Source organism: Chenopodium album, chromosome 12, assembly GCF_948465745.1.
Source record: "Chenopodium album chromosome 12, dcCheAlbu1.1, whole genome shotgun sequence".
Taxonomy (NCBI): domain Eukaryota; kingdom Viridiplantae; phylum Streptophyta; class Magnoliopsida; order Caryophyllales; family Amaranthaceae; genus Chenopodium; species Chenopodium album.
The window spans coordinates 8,279,946-8,295,263 of NC_137845.1; the positions used below are offsets into that span (position 1 = coordinate 8,279,946).

General features: G+C 32.7%; 1 protein-coding gene across 5 annotated transcripts; it reads left to right on the top strand.

Annotated features, from left to right (window-relative positions):
- Positions 1 to 310: 310 nt before the first annotated feature.
- On the top strand, positions 311 to 9,681 carry LOC145570240 (uncharacterized). 5 transcript variants are annotated; one of them, XM_081629272.1, is made up of 11 exons: positions 368 to 484; positions 834 to 1,944; positions 2,830 to 3,655; positions 4,140 to 4,635; positions 4,796 to 4,882; positions 6,043 to 6,207; positions 6,591 to 6,682; positions 7,678 to 7,777; positions 7,870 to 7,965; positions 8,070 to 8,207; positions 9,270 to 9,679. In XM_081629272.1, the coding sequence occupies exons 3-10, from the start codon at positions 2,940 to 2,942 to the stop codon at positions 8,127 to 8,129; spliced, it is 1,812 nt and encodes a 603-aa protein (XP_081485398.1). In that variant the 5' UTR covers positions 368 to 484; positions 834 to 1,944; positions 2,830 to 2,939; the 3' UTR covers positions 8,130 to 8,207; positions 9,270 to 9,679. The 5 variants fall into 5 exon arrangements, with proteins under 5 accessions (XP_081485395.1, XP_081485394.1, XP_081485398.1 ...); XM_081629269.1 differs by lacking the exon at positions 834 to 1,944 and having other exon boundaries at positions 311 to 484; positions 9,273 to 9,681; XM_081629268.1 differs by lacking the exon at positions 834 to 1,944 and having other exon boundaries at positions 311 to 484.
- The last annotated feature ends 5,637 nt before the right edge of the window (positions 9,682 to 15,318 follow it).

Below are 15,318 nucleotides of genomic sequence, written 5' to 3' on the forward strand. Positions count from 1 at the left end.
TAAATTTGCCCAATAATATGGCGACACGTGTGGAAGGTAGGCCCCACTAACGAATTTATGGACGGAATCCGTTAGTTGGAGGTGATTGGTGGTAAAACTGATATTAAATTTTTTTATGAGGTGGTAAAGTAAATGTTTTTTTTGAGGTGGTAAATTCGACAAAGTCATTATTTGAAGGTGGTAAAAATCAAAATTTCATTTTTTTTTTTTTCATTTTTTTGAAAATAACCTCCAACTAGATTAGAGTCATTAGAGCATAGCGAAGTTGACATCCATCGAATAAAGTCAATAAACCAGTGGAAGTTTAAAGAAAACACAAACGCAAGTTGAATACACGTACAGCAAAATTCGGTATCACTGTCCTAATACAAAATACAACCATCTCCAATTTCATCTTCTTGTTTTTTCACCGCTCTTCTCTTCCATTTCTTGCCTTCCATTGTTATGGCGGACCATCACCACCATCACCAACCCTCGAGTTCCGGTAAACCTAGTTCTTCCCTAAATTTATTTTTCTGTATCTCAAATTTGGGTTTTTTTTTTTTTTTTTTTTTTTTTTTTTTTTTTTTTTTTTTTTTTATTTGGACATTTTAATGTTGATTGATTGTTGTTTTTCATTATGTAATCATTCTTCCGTGTTGCATTTTTTTCCTACTGATCTGGGATTTTGGGTTGATCTTGAATTTAGGAATTTTCAAACTTTTATCAGAAAATTCATGGGATTTTTTTTGTTATTATTATTATTATCCATTTTGATGTAGGCATGTAGCTTAACTTGTGAAATTTAGTGGGTTGATTCTGAATTTTTTATTTCTTGCATTTTATTGATGTAGATGTTGCCAAGATTATGTTTTTGAATGTTCTAAGGTAAGTTTATATGATTTTGTTTTTGCTCTAATTTGATAGGATGATGGGTTTTCGAAGGTTTGAACATTGTTTATGATTGACGGAGAATCTTATTGGGTTTTGAACTGTTTGGCTTTTTTAGGGTTCAGGAAGAAGAATAGTTGCTTAGGTGCTAATCTCAACTTGACGGGTCATGTGATTGATTTAGATTTATTATGGAATTATGAATGAGTGTATGCATGAATTTGAGTTCAAAGTTGTAATTAAGTCATTATACATTTTAAATGCTACATTAGATGTTGCTTTATGATATCAATATTACATTATTAGTCATTTCTATGGCATACATTATGAAGCAAGGTTGAATGTTACTTTGCAATACTAATGCAATTCTAAATGAGTTTACTGAATTCTTAGTGTCTTTGAAATTGCATGTCTATCCCTGTTTCTCAGGATAGTTGTTCCTTAGATAGCTTCTTTAGGTCTTTCTTGAATTAAATATTGTCAATTATAACTACTTTGATTTCACAGGAGCTTTGCCTTATCTTTCTGATCATTCTGTAAGCTTACAAAACTTATGTTGTATGCATCTAGTCCATAAATTGAAACTAGTCTGGTCACATTTGATGCAACAGTTGCAGAATCAAGCAGTAATGATTATAATATGTAGAATGTCTTACGGGCTTTTCTCAAGATTGTTAAATTTTTTATTGATATTTGATGGGACTTGCTTCTGCTGTATAAAACTTAGTCCATCTGTATTTTTTTCTTTGCCTGTGAGGAATATACTTAGGAATTTCTTTGCTTCCATATGCTACTGTTATTTATTCTCAAGTTAGTTGGATGACTTTCACCTTAGAGATTTGAGTGACACTGTTTAAGAGACTTTTCCAAGCTCTTGATAATTTGTATGGTTTGAGTTTCTGATGATTGAAATTATTTTTTCCATGACTACTGATATTGCCTGAGAATTTCTATTTTCTTTGTTCTGTCTGTTGAGCAATTGTGATATGCGTAAGAATCATATCTCAATGCATCTCAAATGTCCGACTCTGTGATTGAAGGGGTTTCCTGAAGTGACCACTGGATTGAGAGAAGGTTGGTTTTTTATTACATGTCTTCGTTTTGCTCTCTTGAGTTGGGTATGTAATTACTATACATAGAAAACTTCAAGGGGATACAAATTGATTGCTTGACATGTTGGTGAGGGTCTTAATGTTTTTGAGTTGTTCTAATTACCAGTTTTAGGCCCCAATTAATAATTTGCACTCAATTAGAGGGCTTTTGGAACGTAGGTTAGAAACTAGAACTGATGTAAGTAAAAGTACTAGCTGATGACGGGCTTACTTACTGATGGCCAGTGAAGGTATTTCGATGCTAGAAGGATTTTTCTTTTTTCATGTAGTTCATGCTGTTTCATCTTTAACCTTGAGCGTTATTTTTCTGTAAGGTTGAGTATCTCCATATTCACTTGCACCATTTCACGTGGTCCTCTCTACAATAATTTATTTTACTGGAGAAGTTTCCTAAATTCTCTTTCCTTTAGCTTTAATATTGTGTAAAGCATATATATATATATATATATATATATATATATATATATATATATATATATATATATATATATATATATATATATATATATATATATTTTCCTCTTGTTTGTCTTCCCCTCTCTGATTCTAAAGCTTGTTTGTATCAGAATGTGATTAATTTAGAAGAAGTGCAAAAATAATTCTCAACAGCTTTCTGTATGATTTGGAATGTTCTCTTTACTTTTTAATTTTATGGGGTTGGGGATGCTAAGGCAGGTGTGGCCATTTGGAGCTTCCTTTTTGTGTCCTTTTGTGGGATGGTTTACCTTTACCTTTTAGTTAATTCATTTTGATTTTGAAAGCCTTTGGGCTCAAGCAGATAAGTTATTTGCATATTAGATTGTTATACATGCTTAGTGTTGATCTATGTGATCGCCTTTATGTACAGGGGCTCATTCAGATTCAGATCTTAAGGATATTGATCAGGTCTTGGTTGTTCCTGACACTCCTGATAGGGTGTCTAAACAAACTAAAAATGTTTCTAAGATTCCTAATCCTATGGAGGCTAGCTCAAGGAATTCTGCATTGACAATTAGGGGGAATATTGATAGAAGGAATCGACGTTTGGGTGACATTTACCATGCTTCTAGAAATTTTTCTCGTTCTGGGGGTAATCTTGGTGATGTTGCTCGAAGTCAGGGTGCAAACAGCTCTTCTGTACCTTCTTCTAGTCTCAGGAATGCTCCATTGTCCAGTACAGTAGCCAGCAAGACTTTTAATCACAACGACAGACATAATTGTAACCATCAGCGCATGGAGGATGACAGAGTTTCACATTCTAGTCTTCCAGGAATATCATCTCACCATTGCAAAAGAAGTCAGGATAAGGGAAAGGTGAAGGTTGGTCATGATAATCCTGTCCATACCAATGCTTGGTCAGTGAAAGGGGACAATACTATTTGCCTCGTTACTTCAGATCATGATACTGGGGAGGGTCTCTCTGTGCCACCTCACTCTTCCAGAGTACCTAGTACGACCAGGCAGAAAATGTTTGTACGTAATGGGTGTATATCTCCACATAATATAGAAAAAACCAAAAGGTTAGCAGAAACTTCTGGTAATGGATCTGAAAATGCTGAGTGTGCTGCAGAACCTGGTGGTTCTCATCTTGTAATTGATGTTAGTGAAGTACCTTCCAAACAAAATGCTGCAAGTCAAGCGAAAGGAAAAGGGTTGTTGATTCCCGATTCTTCTCCAAAAGGCCATGCTGTCAGGTACTATTTTACACGCGTAACTAGTTCATGTGTAAGGCTATATTACCCTGGGTGAAAGGGAATAAAAATATTCAGAGAATTCTGTTAGCGCCTGTAAAGGAATTTCTTTCAATGATTACCCTCTATATGTTTGTTTGCTTTTCCCCCCAGAGAATAATATTGGGTTTGTGCAAGTTTTTTCTACAGTCTTAGTCATTTTACAGTTAGTACACTGTATTCCAGTTGCTTTCTTCCACATTAAAATCTTCTGAAGTATTGACATTTTCCAAAGGTTGCATGAAATGTGAAGGCATTTGGCTATGCTATGGGCAATCCAAATAGAACACACAATCCTCTCTTTAGATTGAATATGTGAGGGGCATTCACTTTATTGTTTGTATCATTATGTATGGGCCACAAAAAGCTAGACAGAATGTATGTAAAAACATTTTTTTTCCTGCTATATACGTGTAATAATGGACTGATTATGATCACTATTTTACAGGAGAAGTGATGGTGGGAATTTTGTTGATGAAGGGAGCAAAAGGACTGAGAAGGACTGCATTATTGTACAACACAAAAGTGGAAACCCAAACAAATTGGTTTTGGGCAAAAACACTTCATCTTGTCCTTCAAAATCGTCTGAGCAAAAGCCTGTGCTTAGTGAGGGTCAGCTGCACACGCCAAGCTCAGTAGTTAAAAGACAAAGAAAGCATGACTTGAGTTTAGGAAGCCCAGAAAAGAATGATGAGGTAATTTGCTTGAGTTCAGGTGGGGAATCATCAATCAGAAAGTCAGTAAGGGATCATGGTGGTTTTCCTCAGAGTGAATCAGGTTCTCTGTTAGCTGTTAATGGATTTTCTCCAGAAGTGAGAGAAAATGTGTCACAAACTGATAATGACTCTGAAGCTAGGGCAGTACAACTTCAAGTAGATGAGATGATGGCTTGTGAGCTGCAGGAACAATTATATAATGAGATTTCTGAACCTACTAGTGACGAGGTTTATCTCCTTTTCTCCATAAGTCTTTTACTCTTTCTTTACATTTTGCTGTACCGGTTGAGCTCTGTTAATATTCTTTTTATTTTATTAAGTTTTTGGCCTGGGAGTGGGGTTTGCTTTCTTGGAATTTAAATTTATGCTATGGACATATTTGCTACAGAGATTTTCATCAGTAGGCTGGGTAATGCCGCAAGAAGATCGTGTGCATCCTGCTTATTTAAGAGGAAGTCGTCGTGCACATGCTTCTGTAAGTTTTACTGCGTATCATTTGTGATTTGATGTTTCTTGTATTAGGGCCATTTTCTTTTGTTCTGGAGATATCATTTCAAGATAAATTCTCCCTTCACTTCTACCACCACCCCCCAAACGTGTATCTAAACTATGCCCTTAGCGGTGTTTTTATACATCTATCTTGAGATCCATTCTGTTCTTTGTTTTCTTATAATAGTCGACAATTTCTTTTTTTCCTTTTTTTTCCCCTGTAAAACCTCTCTGAATTCTATTAGCTTAGTGAGAGGAAGTTGCTCACAACATATCATTTTTAGAGCTTATTGGTTTTGTTACTAATGATGCATTATTGTCATGTCTTTTAGTTGTTAGGCTATGGGAAATCCTCTATGTGTGTGCCTCTTCTTTTGCTTTGCACTTAATTGTCTGTAATGTACTAGAAATTCTTAATGTAAATAAACGAACAAGAAGAAATGTAAAAGATGAGCTTTAGTCTTTGATTAACAAAACGGTTACAAGGAAGATAGCAGGTCTGTTCTGTTCACCTTATTTTCACTTATTTTCAGGTTTAATAAGTTTATAATAGTTCAGATAAATTAAAATAAGGTTAGTTCTAGAAAATAAGTTCTGATAAGGGTTACCCAAGTTCAAATTACAACTAAAATAAGTTTTAATAAGGTTTAACAAGTCTAGATAAGTTCATATTAGTGAAAATCAGGTGAATAGAACATACCCTAGGCTATTACTCTCAAAGGTAGTTTGAGGCTACTACTCTCAATAACAAAATGTCACTCACAAATCACATCTCAAAGGTAGCTTGAGGCTACTACTCTCAATAACAAAATGTCACTCACAAATCAGATATCTTCCTACTACATAACTACTTTTTACTCGAGCATTCCACATGGTACAAAGGGTAACCTAACACTAATGAAGTTTGTCTCTACTACATCCGAGTTTCAAGGCGACAAGGTTGCATAATTCATGTTGCTCCATTCCTTAGTGGATCATTAATCATTCTTGTCCACTAGTGCCTTGCTGTTGCTGCTTGTTTCCCTCGTCTTGGACATGAGCCACTTTTCCTCTCTTTTTCTGGGTGTAGACCTGCAATGGTGTTTTATATCAGGATGCTTAGTCCATTACATTGTGATTAAATGATTTACCTGTAATTTTTTGTAGGTAGCCGCTCCACCATCAATTCGACATCAAGCTTCTCAATCTCAGTCTTTGCGCAATCGTTTGTTCCGTCGAGGAGCTCAAGCACGGAGGCCACCGAGGCTAAGGAGTCATGTGTATCGCCATCCTAGAGGAAGAATGTTCCCTTCAGATATGGATGTCGACATGGTATTGTACTGATTTCTTTTAGAATGTGTCTTTGTTGTCTGCTATTTATTTTGGTATCTTTTAGACTAAAATAGGGAACAAGTCTTTGCTTGTGTTCTTTATTTGGAAGGGATTTCCTGAAAGATTCAAAAAAATGGCTGTGGCTTCTTACAATCCTTGCCATAGAGATCTCTCCTCCAATATTTTTTTTTTTTTTCTGAAATGCTCTGTGTACGCCTGTTGTGGGGTAATGTGTTCCATCATACTGCAGAATTCTACAAAGTCCTGAGTAGCTTGGTACATATTCTGAGTTGGTGTCAAGCATGCTTGTATTTCTAATATTGATAAACTCTCCATCTTTAGTAATTATTATTATTTAACAAAAGCCTTTCTATGCTATGTAGAGAGTTGATTTACTAGAAAGATTGGAAGCTGTGGTCAATGATGATATCAGAATGGTCAATCAACTCCTTGATCCTGATCGTGAATTTGGAGAGTAAGTCCGTGTCCCATACTTTTCCATTTATAAGAAGATATGTGACATATGTCTTGCGGTTTTTTTTTTTTTTTTAATAAATAAATTTAAACTTCTTTACTTGTATTGAAGTTGGTCACGTGGCATGTGTACTGAACTTTTTCAATCTGTAGAATGCTTTTTTCAATTATATTATTACTACCATATATTCTTTCTTTTTTCTTTTTCATTTATATTCTCATACTTCCTCTGTTTCATATTAGTTAACACGTTTCATTTAGGCATGTTTGCCAATGCTTAACTTAAAACAATAATATCTTTATTTATGTCCAAAAAAAAAATTATAAAAAATTGTTATTTGGAGAATAGACATTAAGATGAATCAAAGAAGACCTTGCTGGACTTTGTTTGATTTAAATCACAAAATGAAGACAACATAATCTATATGAATAGTGGCGAAAGTCAAATCGTGTCAACTAAAATGGAACATAAAAGTACATGTTTAGGGCTTACTGTTCACCTTTCTTCGTATAGTTTCTGGGCAATTATTCTAGTTCAGCCTGGCTCCCAATGTTTTCTTGCTTAAATACATCTCCCTCCTTTGAAGTTCTTTAGAAAGAGTTTGTCATGTTAAGGCTCATTTTTTTATTTTTGACAATTTTAATGTATTTACATTTCTTTTCAAGAATTTTTTTTTTTTTTTTTTCCGAAGCTTTATTCATTTTCTTGTGGGTAAAGGTAAGTATTATCTTACACTTCTAAAATATGTGAAGAATTTCCATCGTACACTTATAAAATTAAATGCATAGATTATTTTCTTTACTTTCAAATCACTGCATTATTTTGATGAACGGGTTCCTTGTACCTTCATGTCAAACATGTGCATAACCTAAAAACAGAATAGAGGACTGGCTTGTATTATGCTTAAGTGTATTATCTCTTGTTTTTTCCATGTACTGGGGATTGGGGCTAAGTAGTTATACATCAAGTGTTTTGATCCTGCATATTCTGTGCAGAGATGATTATGAAATGTTATTGGCTCTTGATGAGAACAATCATGCACATCTTGGCGCTTCAGTTGCTCAAATAGGGAACCTTCCAGAGTCCATAGTACATGTGAGTATATGTGATGGTGGACTTAATAAGATGAAGAAACTTTAGACCTCTACCTGCAACTCTCTTCACTAAATGTTCTTGTATATGTACAGAATGATGATTGCGAAGTATGTTCAATTTGTCTCGAGACCCCGGTTATCGGCGACGCCATGCGCCATCTGCCTTGCTTGCACAAATTTCACAAAGATGTAAGATTTGCACTATTGATGTCTACTTGCATTTCATTTTTGTAAAGTTGGTTTATTAGGACTGTCATTTTGAATTCGTGATTGTTTTCTTGGTCTTTTGGCAGTGTATTGATCCATGGCTGAGTAGAAGAAGATCATGTCCAGTTTGCAAGTCAGATATATGATTTATCTTTTTATCCTGTTTGGTTGGTCCATCTTTTTTGCATCGCCAACCTGCAGGCAATCTCATCATGACCATGAAGGTAAAGTAAATATCTAGGCCTCCATGTTTTTATTATTTTAAAGCTGGAGAAACCCATAGTATTTTGTGCCCAATATTTTGTTGATATATCAACAAATTCGCTCATGTAGAAAAGGTGATTTTGTGCTGGTAGATCAATTATTTGCAAATTGTACTCGGATAACCTAATATTTTTGTGCCCAATATTTGTTGATATATTATAGTGCCCTTGACTAGGTATTTTTGATTGGAAAAGAGGATGGAGGCAGTAGGTTGATTAACTTGAGCAATCCAAGTGGACTAACTATAAATTGTATTCTTGAGCTTTGATGACAATTTCAGCTTGAAATTGCTTTTTTTTTTTTTTTTTTTTTGATTTGAAAGAAAAATAATGCTTGAAATATAGGAAGACAATAACAGGGGAAACAAGTAGGAGATTGAGAGAATTTAGTGATGGACCTGTGTTGGGAAAAGAAGGTCAATGGGGTTATTTGTGAGGTGGTGGTGCTTGGGTGGGGGCATCAGGGGAAGAGGTAAATGGTGTTGCCAAACAAAGAGAGAAGATCTAGTTCTGAAAAAATAGGAAAAGAATAACAATTTACCTTTTTAATGGGCTCTAGTCACGTAGCGCCGATTTCAGAAGACACTCCCTAAAGTTTGGGATTATAGCTAGTTAATCAATTATTGGGGCTGTTTAAAGACAGGGTATAGTTGGGAACTGTTAGTTTTAATTTTCCTAACTGAAGAGATTTGGTTTAAAATCACTATAAATTGAGCTGATCTGCTGTACGTTGATTGGCTATGCTGTGGTTTCATTGCCAGACTGATGGTATTATGCTATGACAAAAATAGAATAGCATAGCATCTCATCAAGGCCTCATTTGGTCTGTTTCTGTGAATAAACGGCTATTAAAGTTACCGTGTTAGGAATAGTATGTTTATAAAAAATGGCTTTAGTATTAGGAATTGTATGCTTTTATAAACAGGCTTCATGCACTAAATTCTTAGTATTTCTTTAATTGCAACTATGGCTGATTGATGCTTTGTTTTACTGTAAACTCATATTCACATGTCTCAATTGTAGAAGCTTGGTGTTTTTGAGCCTTTGAAGCGGAGACAAGATCCCGTCTTTTACTTGTTCGAGTTCTTGTTGATCGAGAATAGCAAACTTCACTGAAAAGCTGTAAGGCTCTACTTATGGATCGCTTATAGTAGTATTGCGCTGTTAGTTTTTGTGCCTTAACCAATATGAAGCTGATACGAGCTTCAAATGTTAGAAAAGTTCGTCCAGAGGTCCGTATTTTATTGGGCTTTTTGATACTGCCACAGCTTCTTTGTATAGCTCTCAAGAAGCTGAGGGTGATATTTTAAGCTCCTGGCTCAGCCATCACTTCTTCCTGTTCAGATCTTTTGAAAAATTGGACCTATTGGTCAATTAACTGATTTGATAGCTAAAATTGGAAAATTAATTATCTTCATGGTTTCTATGATTATTAACATTTTCCATAAAGGTTAATCTAGTTATTCAAATATATGATAAATAATCAGTAACCTCATGTCCTCATGCAATACTCACAGGTGGAATAAGTAGCTCAACACTCTAGAGTAGCCAATAGGAAATTCCGGTGTTTCATAACATCCTCTGTATATTATCTCTATAAATTAATCCGTAGTATAAATTAATATTCAATATAATTAATTTAGTCATTTTTTTTCCTAATAAACTAGTAACATCATTAGGCGTATAATTAGTGAATTAGTAACATCAATTGTAATATACTTTGCGATTTATTATTGAAGTTTAAGTATCTTAATTAGTTCGACTTAATTTCAATTTATCCTTAAAAAAAAACACTGCTGTATTGAAAGGCTAAGGGCTTGTTCTCTTCACCTTAATTTTAGTTCTGTTCAGTTCAGTAAATCAAAACAGACCTTAAGTTGGCTGCTAGAATTAGGTAAGTCAAAGCAATGCATGAGTCACATTCATGTGTGTGGCCAAAATGTGTGGTGTCCCTCCACGGATCCACATTCTATCTTGTGAGTCGAGGAAGGTTCTCTCCATCGCTTAGAGTGGATTAAAGAGTTTTTCTATGCATGTTCTTCTCCCCAAATATCATCTTATATTGTCAAAAAATATCTAAAATACCCTCATATACGACCATTGAAGATTAATCTTAACGATGTTACTAGCTAAGTAGTGGTGGATTCTACTTCTATATAATAATTGAAGAAGCATTCTCCCAACATTAAAAAGGACTATAGAAAATGGTCAAAAACAAGGATAATGGGGATGTCACAAGAGATGCCAACAGCCCATTATCTAAGGACAAAGTATGGCAGCATCTTCTTAACTTTCATGCCTCAAAATTATGGGTTATCATACTTTGCACCTCTTATTTGTCACTTTGCATATGATAGTTATAACTCATAGCTACCTCGTCTCTTTCATGACTATCACTCCTTTGGATAAGTATATAGATGAGTCCTTTTCTCATTTTCGGTGTGATTTTATCATAAATGGTGTTACAAAGTAGTTAATTTTATAGAAAAATAAAGTGTATAGTCACATTGTATATACAAAAATGGATATGTTAAGTCACATTATATGTACAAAAATTAATAGATATTAGTTCTTTTTCTCAATTTATTGTGATAATGTGGTGAAGGTAGTTCCATTCCATTTATTGAGAAGTTTTAGTTACATAGTAACAAGAAAACAATGTATCACAACTCTCACCGGTGAAGTTTAATATGGTCGTATAGGTGTGTAGTATAGATGTTAGACACTACGAAAATATGCCTTATTTTATGATATTTCATATAGTATCAGAGTCTTATGATGGGTTGGTACTTACTATTTACTAATAATGAGTTATAATAAGTTTCATCTCATGCAATTGCAAAGGTTAGGTGGTATAATATAGAAGAAGAGGTTGAGTCAATTGATTAATTAATCAAGACAAGATACAATTGGAAGAATAGTTCAAGTTGTTCAAGATTATCTCACTCATTCAAACATAATCCTTAATCATTAACATGTGTATTATGTACTTAGTATATACTTAAACCCCTAAAAAATTATTACCTTCAATTAGTTCTAATAAACCTATGTTAGTTCTATAACAATAGTTAGGAGAAATCATTAAAATGTGGTTAGTAAATGACAAAATAAAAAGGGGTAAAATATTGGGTCCAAGAAAGATTAGCCGCTTGCCACTAGAAGACATGACCGTAAACACATGCTCACATGGGTTAGCAATCTTAGCACATGAGAATAGAATAATAGATGTATCAATTTCACCAATAATTTTTACATTAACAAAAATCATTCACTTTCAATTTCTAAATAAAAGCCTCATTTCTCTTATGCATTTACTTAATAAAATTGGAATCGTAGATTTGTAATGAGGTATTGTTGATTAAAGTTGATAAAAGGGAGATAATAAGAATATATTACCATTTTTACCAGAATTGAGAGGGAAAAGAAAAATTAAAAAAAAAAAAAAGTGAATTTAGAGAATATTATTGATTGATAAAATAAAGAGTAAAGGATGAATTCCACTTAAGACCAAATTATAGCGAGCTTTTATTTCAAGATAAACATTTATTAAAAAATCACAAAATGAGACTTTTATTTAGAGATAATTAAATGGATGGTGTATCTGATACTCTTTTATGCAAAACAAAAATTCCACAGTATAACCATTAGGAATCATGATGTTACATGTTTTTCCTTCCTCTTATTGGACCAATAATCATTATTTTTTTATAATTATTGGCCCTTTAAAATTGGAACTACTATACTTCGTATATTAATTGTTTGTACATTGAAAAATAAATCCAGCTGAATAACGGAATATTTCAATGTTAGCAACTAACTAGCTAGCTAGGTTGATTAAGAGAACATTAATGATATGGTATATATTCCATGTACGTTGCCATGTGCTATGGAAATCTTTCTAACAATTACTAGAAATTTATTTTTCATGAATGTGACAAATTTTGGAGCTTAATTATTTTACTTTGGTCAACTAATATCATAATTAATCATATACATCGATTGATAATTCATCAAGGTATTATGAATTTATGATATAGACAAGTATCTATGCAAAATGCTTTAGAGTTTAAGTAAATTTTGAAAGTCAAACGTGAATTTGAAGAGCTAAGTTATGAATAAAGCTTGGTTATAAACAAATTGTGTTCATGAACAAGACTCGATTAATGAACAAGTTGTTCACAAGACATGCTCAAAAGCCTCAAAAATTAGAATTCATTTGATCTGAAAGCTCGGACTTGATCTTGTGCTAGCTAAGCTAATTACAACGCATGCATGCATTTTGTTGATTCGGGTGTTGTATATACTTCATTTGTATGTATATATTACATATAAGATTTGAATTTTTCTTATATATCGATAATTTCAATGTTAAGTTGCATACAATAATAATAGATTATACAAGTATATGGTATGTTGTTTAACACCAAATTCTCTTCTAATCGTAAGTTTGATTTTTGTGCCTTAACCCTCCCAAAGAAAAGGAAATAATAGAATAACATGTATGAAGTAAATCAAAATCTAAATTCTTGACTACTAGAAGTGTAGATTCACTCCTTAGAGACACAACTTATCTATTGTAATTAGGATCTTGTTCTTGCCTAAAAAAAAAAGGATCTTGTTCATTAATTAATTTATTTATTTTGAATAGTTTGTTCATCAGTTCATGTATGTGAATTAAGAAGTACATTTATTCATTTATTTATTTTGGCTTTTTTGTAATAATATTTGTAAATGGAAAAAATTACCCTTTTTATTTTTTATTTTTTTGGAAGATAAAATTTGACATTATAGTTGGACAATTTTGTACGTAGGTCAGTCGGCTCGTATATATCTTTATGTACATCTAAGAATCCAGAGTACCTAGTCAATAGATCATGTAGTTTTGTTGCATTGTGCATAAAGTAACGGCTTTATTGTATTTATTATTAGTCAAAAACCATAGAAAGATTCATGTATGTCTTTCTTCCATGCAATTTCAACATATCCTTATTTTATTGTACCAATTATAGGATTGGCAAATGTATTGTTGGATCTTTCTCCCTCATTTTCCCAATGAAGCATATGCAAAGTACAATTATATATATTTTAATCATAATTTTAAATAATATCTCTATATAAAACATATATGAAACATAAAAGGCCGAAAAAATTAAGATATACGTAGTATAATTTTTGAGTTTGATACGAATCATGAGATATTTTTAATTATGAAGTATCTCTTATTCCTTATAATTTGAACTGCTCAAGACCTTATAATATTTTTTTTCTTTTACGGAAGTGGCTATTAATGGTTGTAAATCACATAATAATCCATGTGTGTTGTTCTTGAATCTTGTTGGTTTAATTGTTAACTCTCTCACACAAACTAATATCAAAAAATAAAAAACAACAATTACATACGTAATTATTATAATATGTGTATCGATCTGTTATAAATTCTCAACTTGCTTGTACCCCAAACTATTAAAAACATAGATTATGTTTAAAAATTGTCAAAAACCCCTTATATTATAAGACAAAAAAAGAAGGGATTGGCACAGTGCCCTTATAAATTCTCAATACAACCCCACCAATTGTTGGCATATAGACACACAATTATTTATAGCACAAAAGCCACCCACTCAACTTGGTTGGCTATATAAGTGAGAAGAAGCTAAGCTAAGTTCATTCAAATTTGTAAGCAACTCTCATCATACAAAAAATATTACGACCATCCTTTAAGCTTAAAGATCCCAAATCAAAAACAAAAAATGGTGTCAAGAGTAGAAGAAGCCATTAAAGGAAGGCAACAACAACAACAACAAAGAGATCAAGTAATGCAAATAATGCATTGCAACAAAAGCAAAGTTAAGAAGTTCAAGAGAAGTAGTTCTAATCTTGAAGAAGATGGTGCTTCTTCTGCCATCTTCTTTCTTGCTTGTATTGCTTGTGCTCCCTCTAATTCATATCTTTAATTTTTACGTTATTGTATCATATGGAGTACTTTAGTAGTAGAAGATGTTCGGCTACTATCTGTATCTGAAATTAGTTGTCACGTTAATAGTTGAAATGACACTTATTGATGTGGCAAAGAATTTTGGATAGATGGAGGTCGGAAGCATTTATTATAGACCATATAGGTAAGTAATTTGGCACTAGTTCCTCTTGATCACAAGTGTCATTTATCCATTCTTTGTGAGCTTTCAATTAAATTAGATAAATTAATACAATATATGATATTTATTTTAAGTTTTATTCTCTCTCTAATTAGATAAATTAATACAATATATGATACGGAGTATTTATTTTAAGTTTTTTTTCTCTCTTTTTATATTTTTTTTTATGAAGAAAGAATCAATTTTTATTTTTTTAATGAAGTATATTTTATACGAAGCATAAATAACAAGATCCCTTCCATCTATGTCTCTTTCTGAAAGTTCACATGCACTCAATAAACTACAAGCTAAGTCTACAACCTAAAATAAACTTACCATTCATATTACTGTAGAGAATTAAAAAAAAAAAAAAAAAAATACACATCAATCAACCCTTAATTATTTTCTTCTCCAATCATTAATATAATAATTATTATTTACTTAACTCATTTTTTATTATCAGAATCAAATTACTGTTATTTGGTAGTTGCATTTTAAAATGTGTGATATTACAACTTTGATTTATGTACATTGTCCTCCCTTCTCAGTAAAGCTAGACTCTTTAAAATGTTTACATGAGAGGTTTCACTTCAATAGACCATCTCCAGTCTCCTTGCCATTTTTTGAAAAAAAAAAAACATCATAAGTAAGAAGTTACTCTGTATTCTATAACATGTACACCTTTTATTTTAGGAAAAATTGCCAAAAATAATACAACATTTAGCCCATTCTTTTTTAATAATATAACTTTTTGATTATTTTTGAATAATACAACATTTCGGGGGTTTTAATTTTAAACAAGGCAAAATCAGATATTAAATAGGTTTTGAGGTGGGAGAAGGGGAGGGGATATTCCCCCCTTCCCCATCCCCACCACCAAAAACTCATCCCCTCTCCTTTCCTAACCTCGAAATCCACTAAATATTTGATTTTGTATT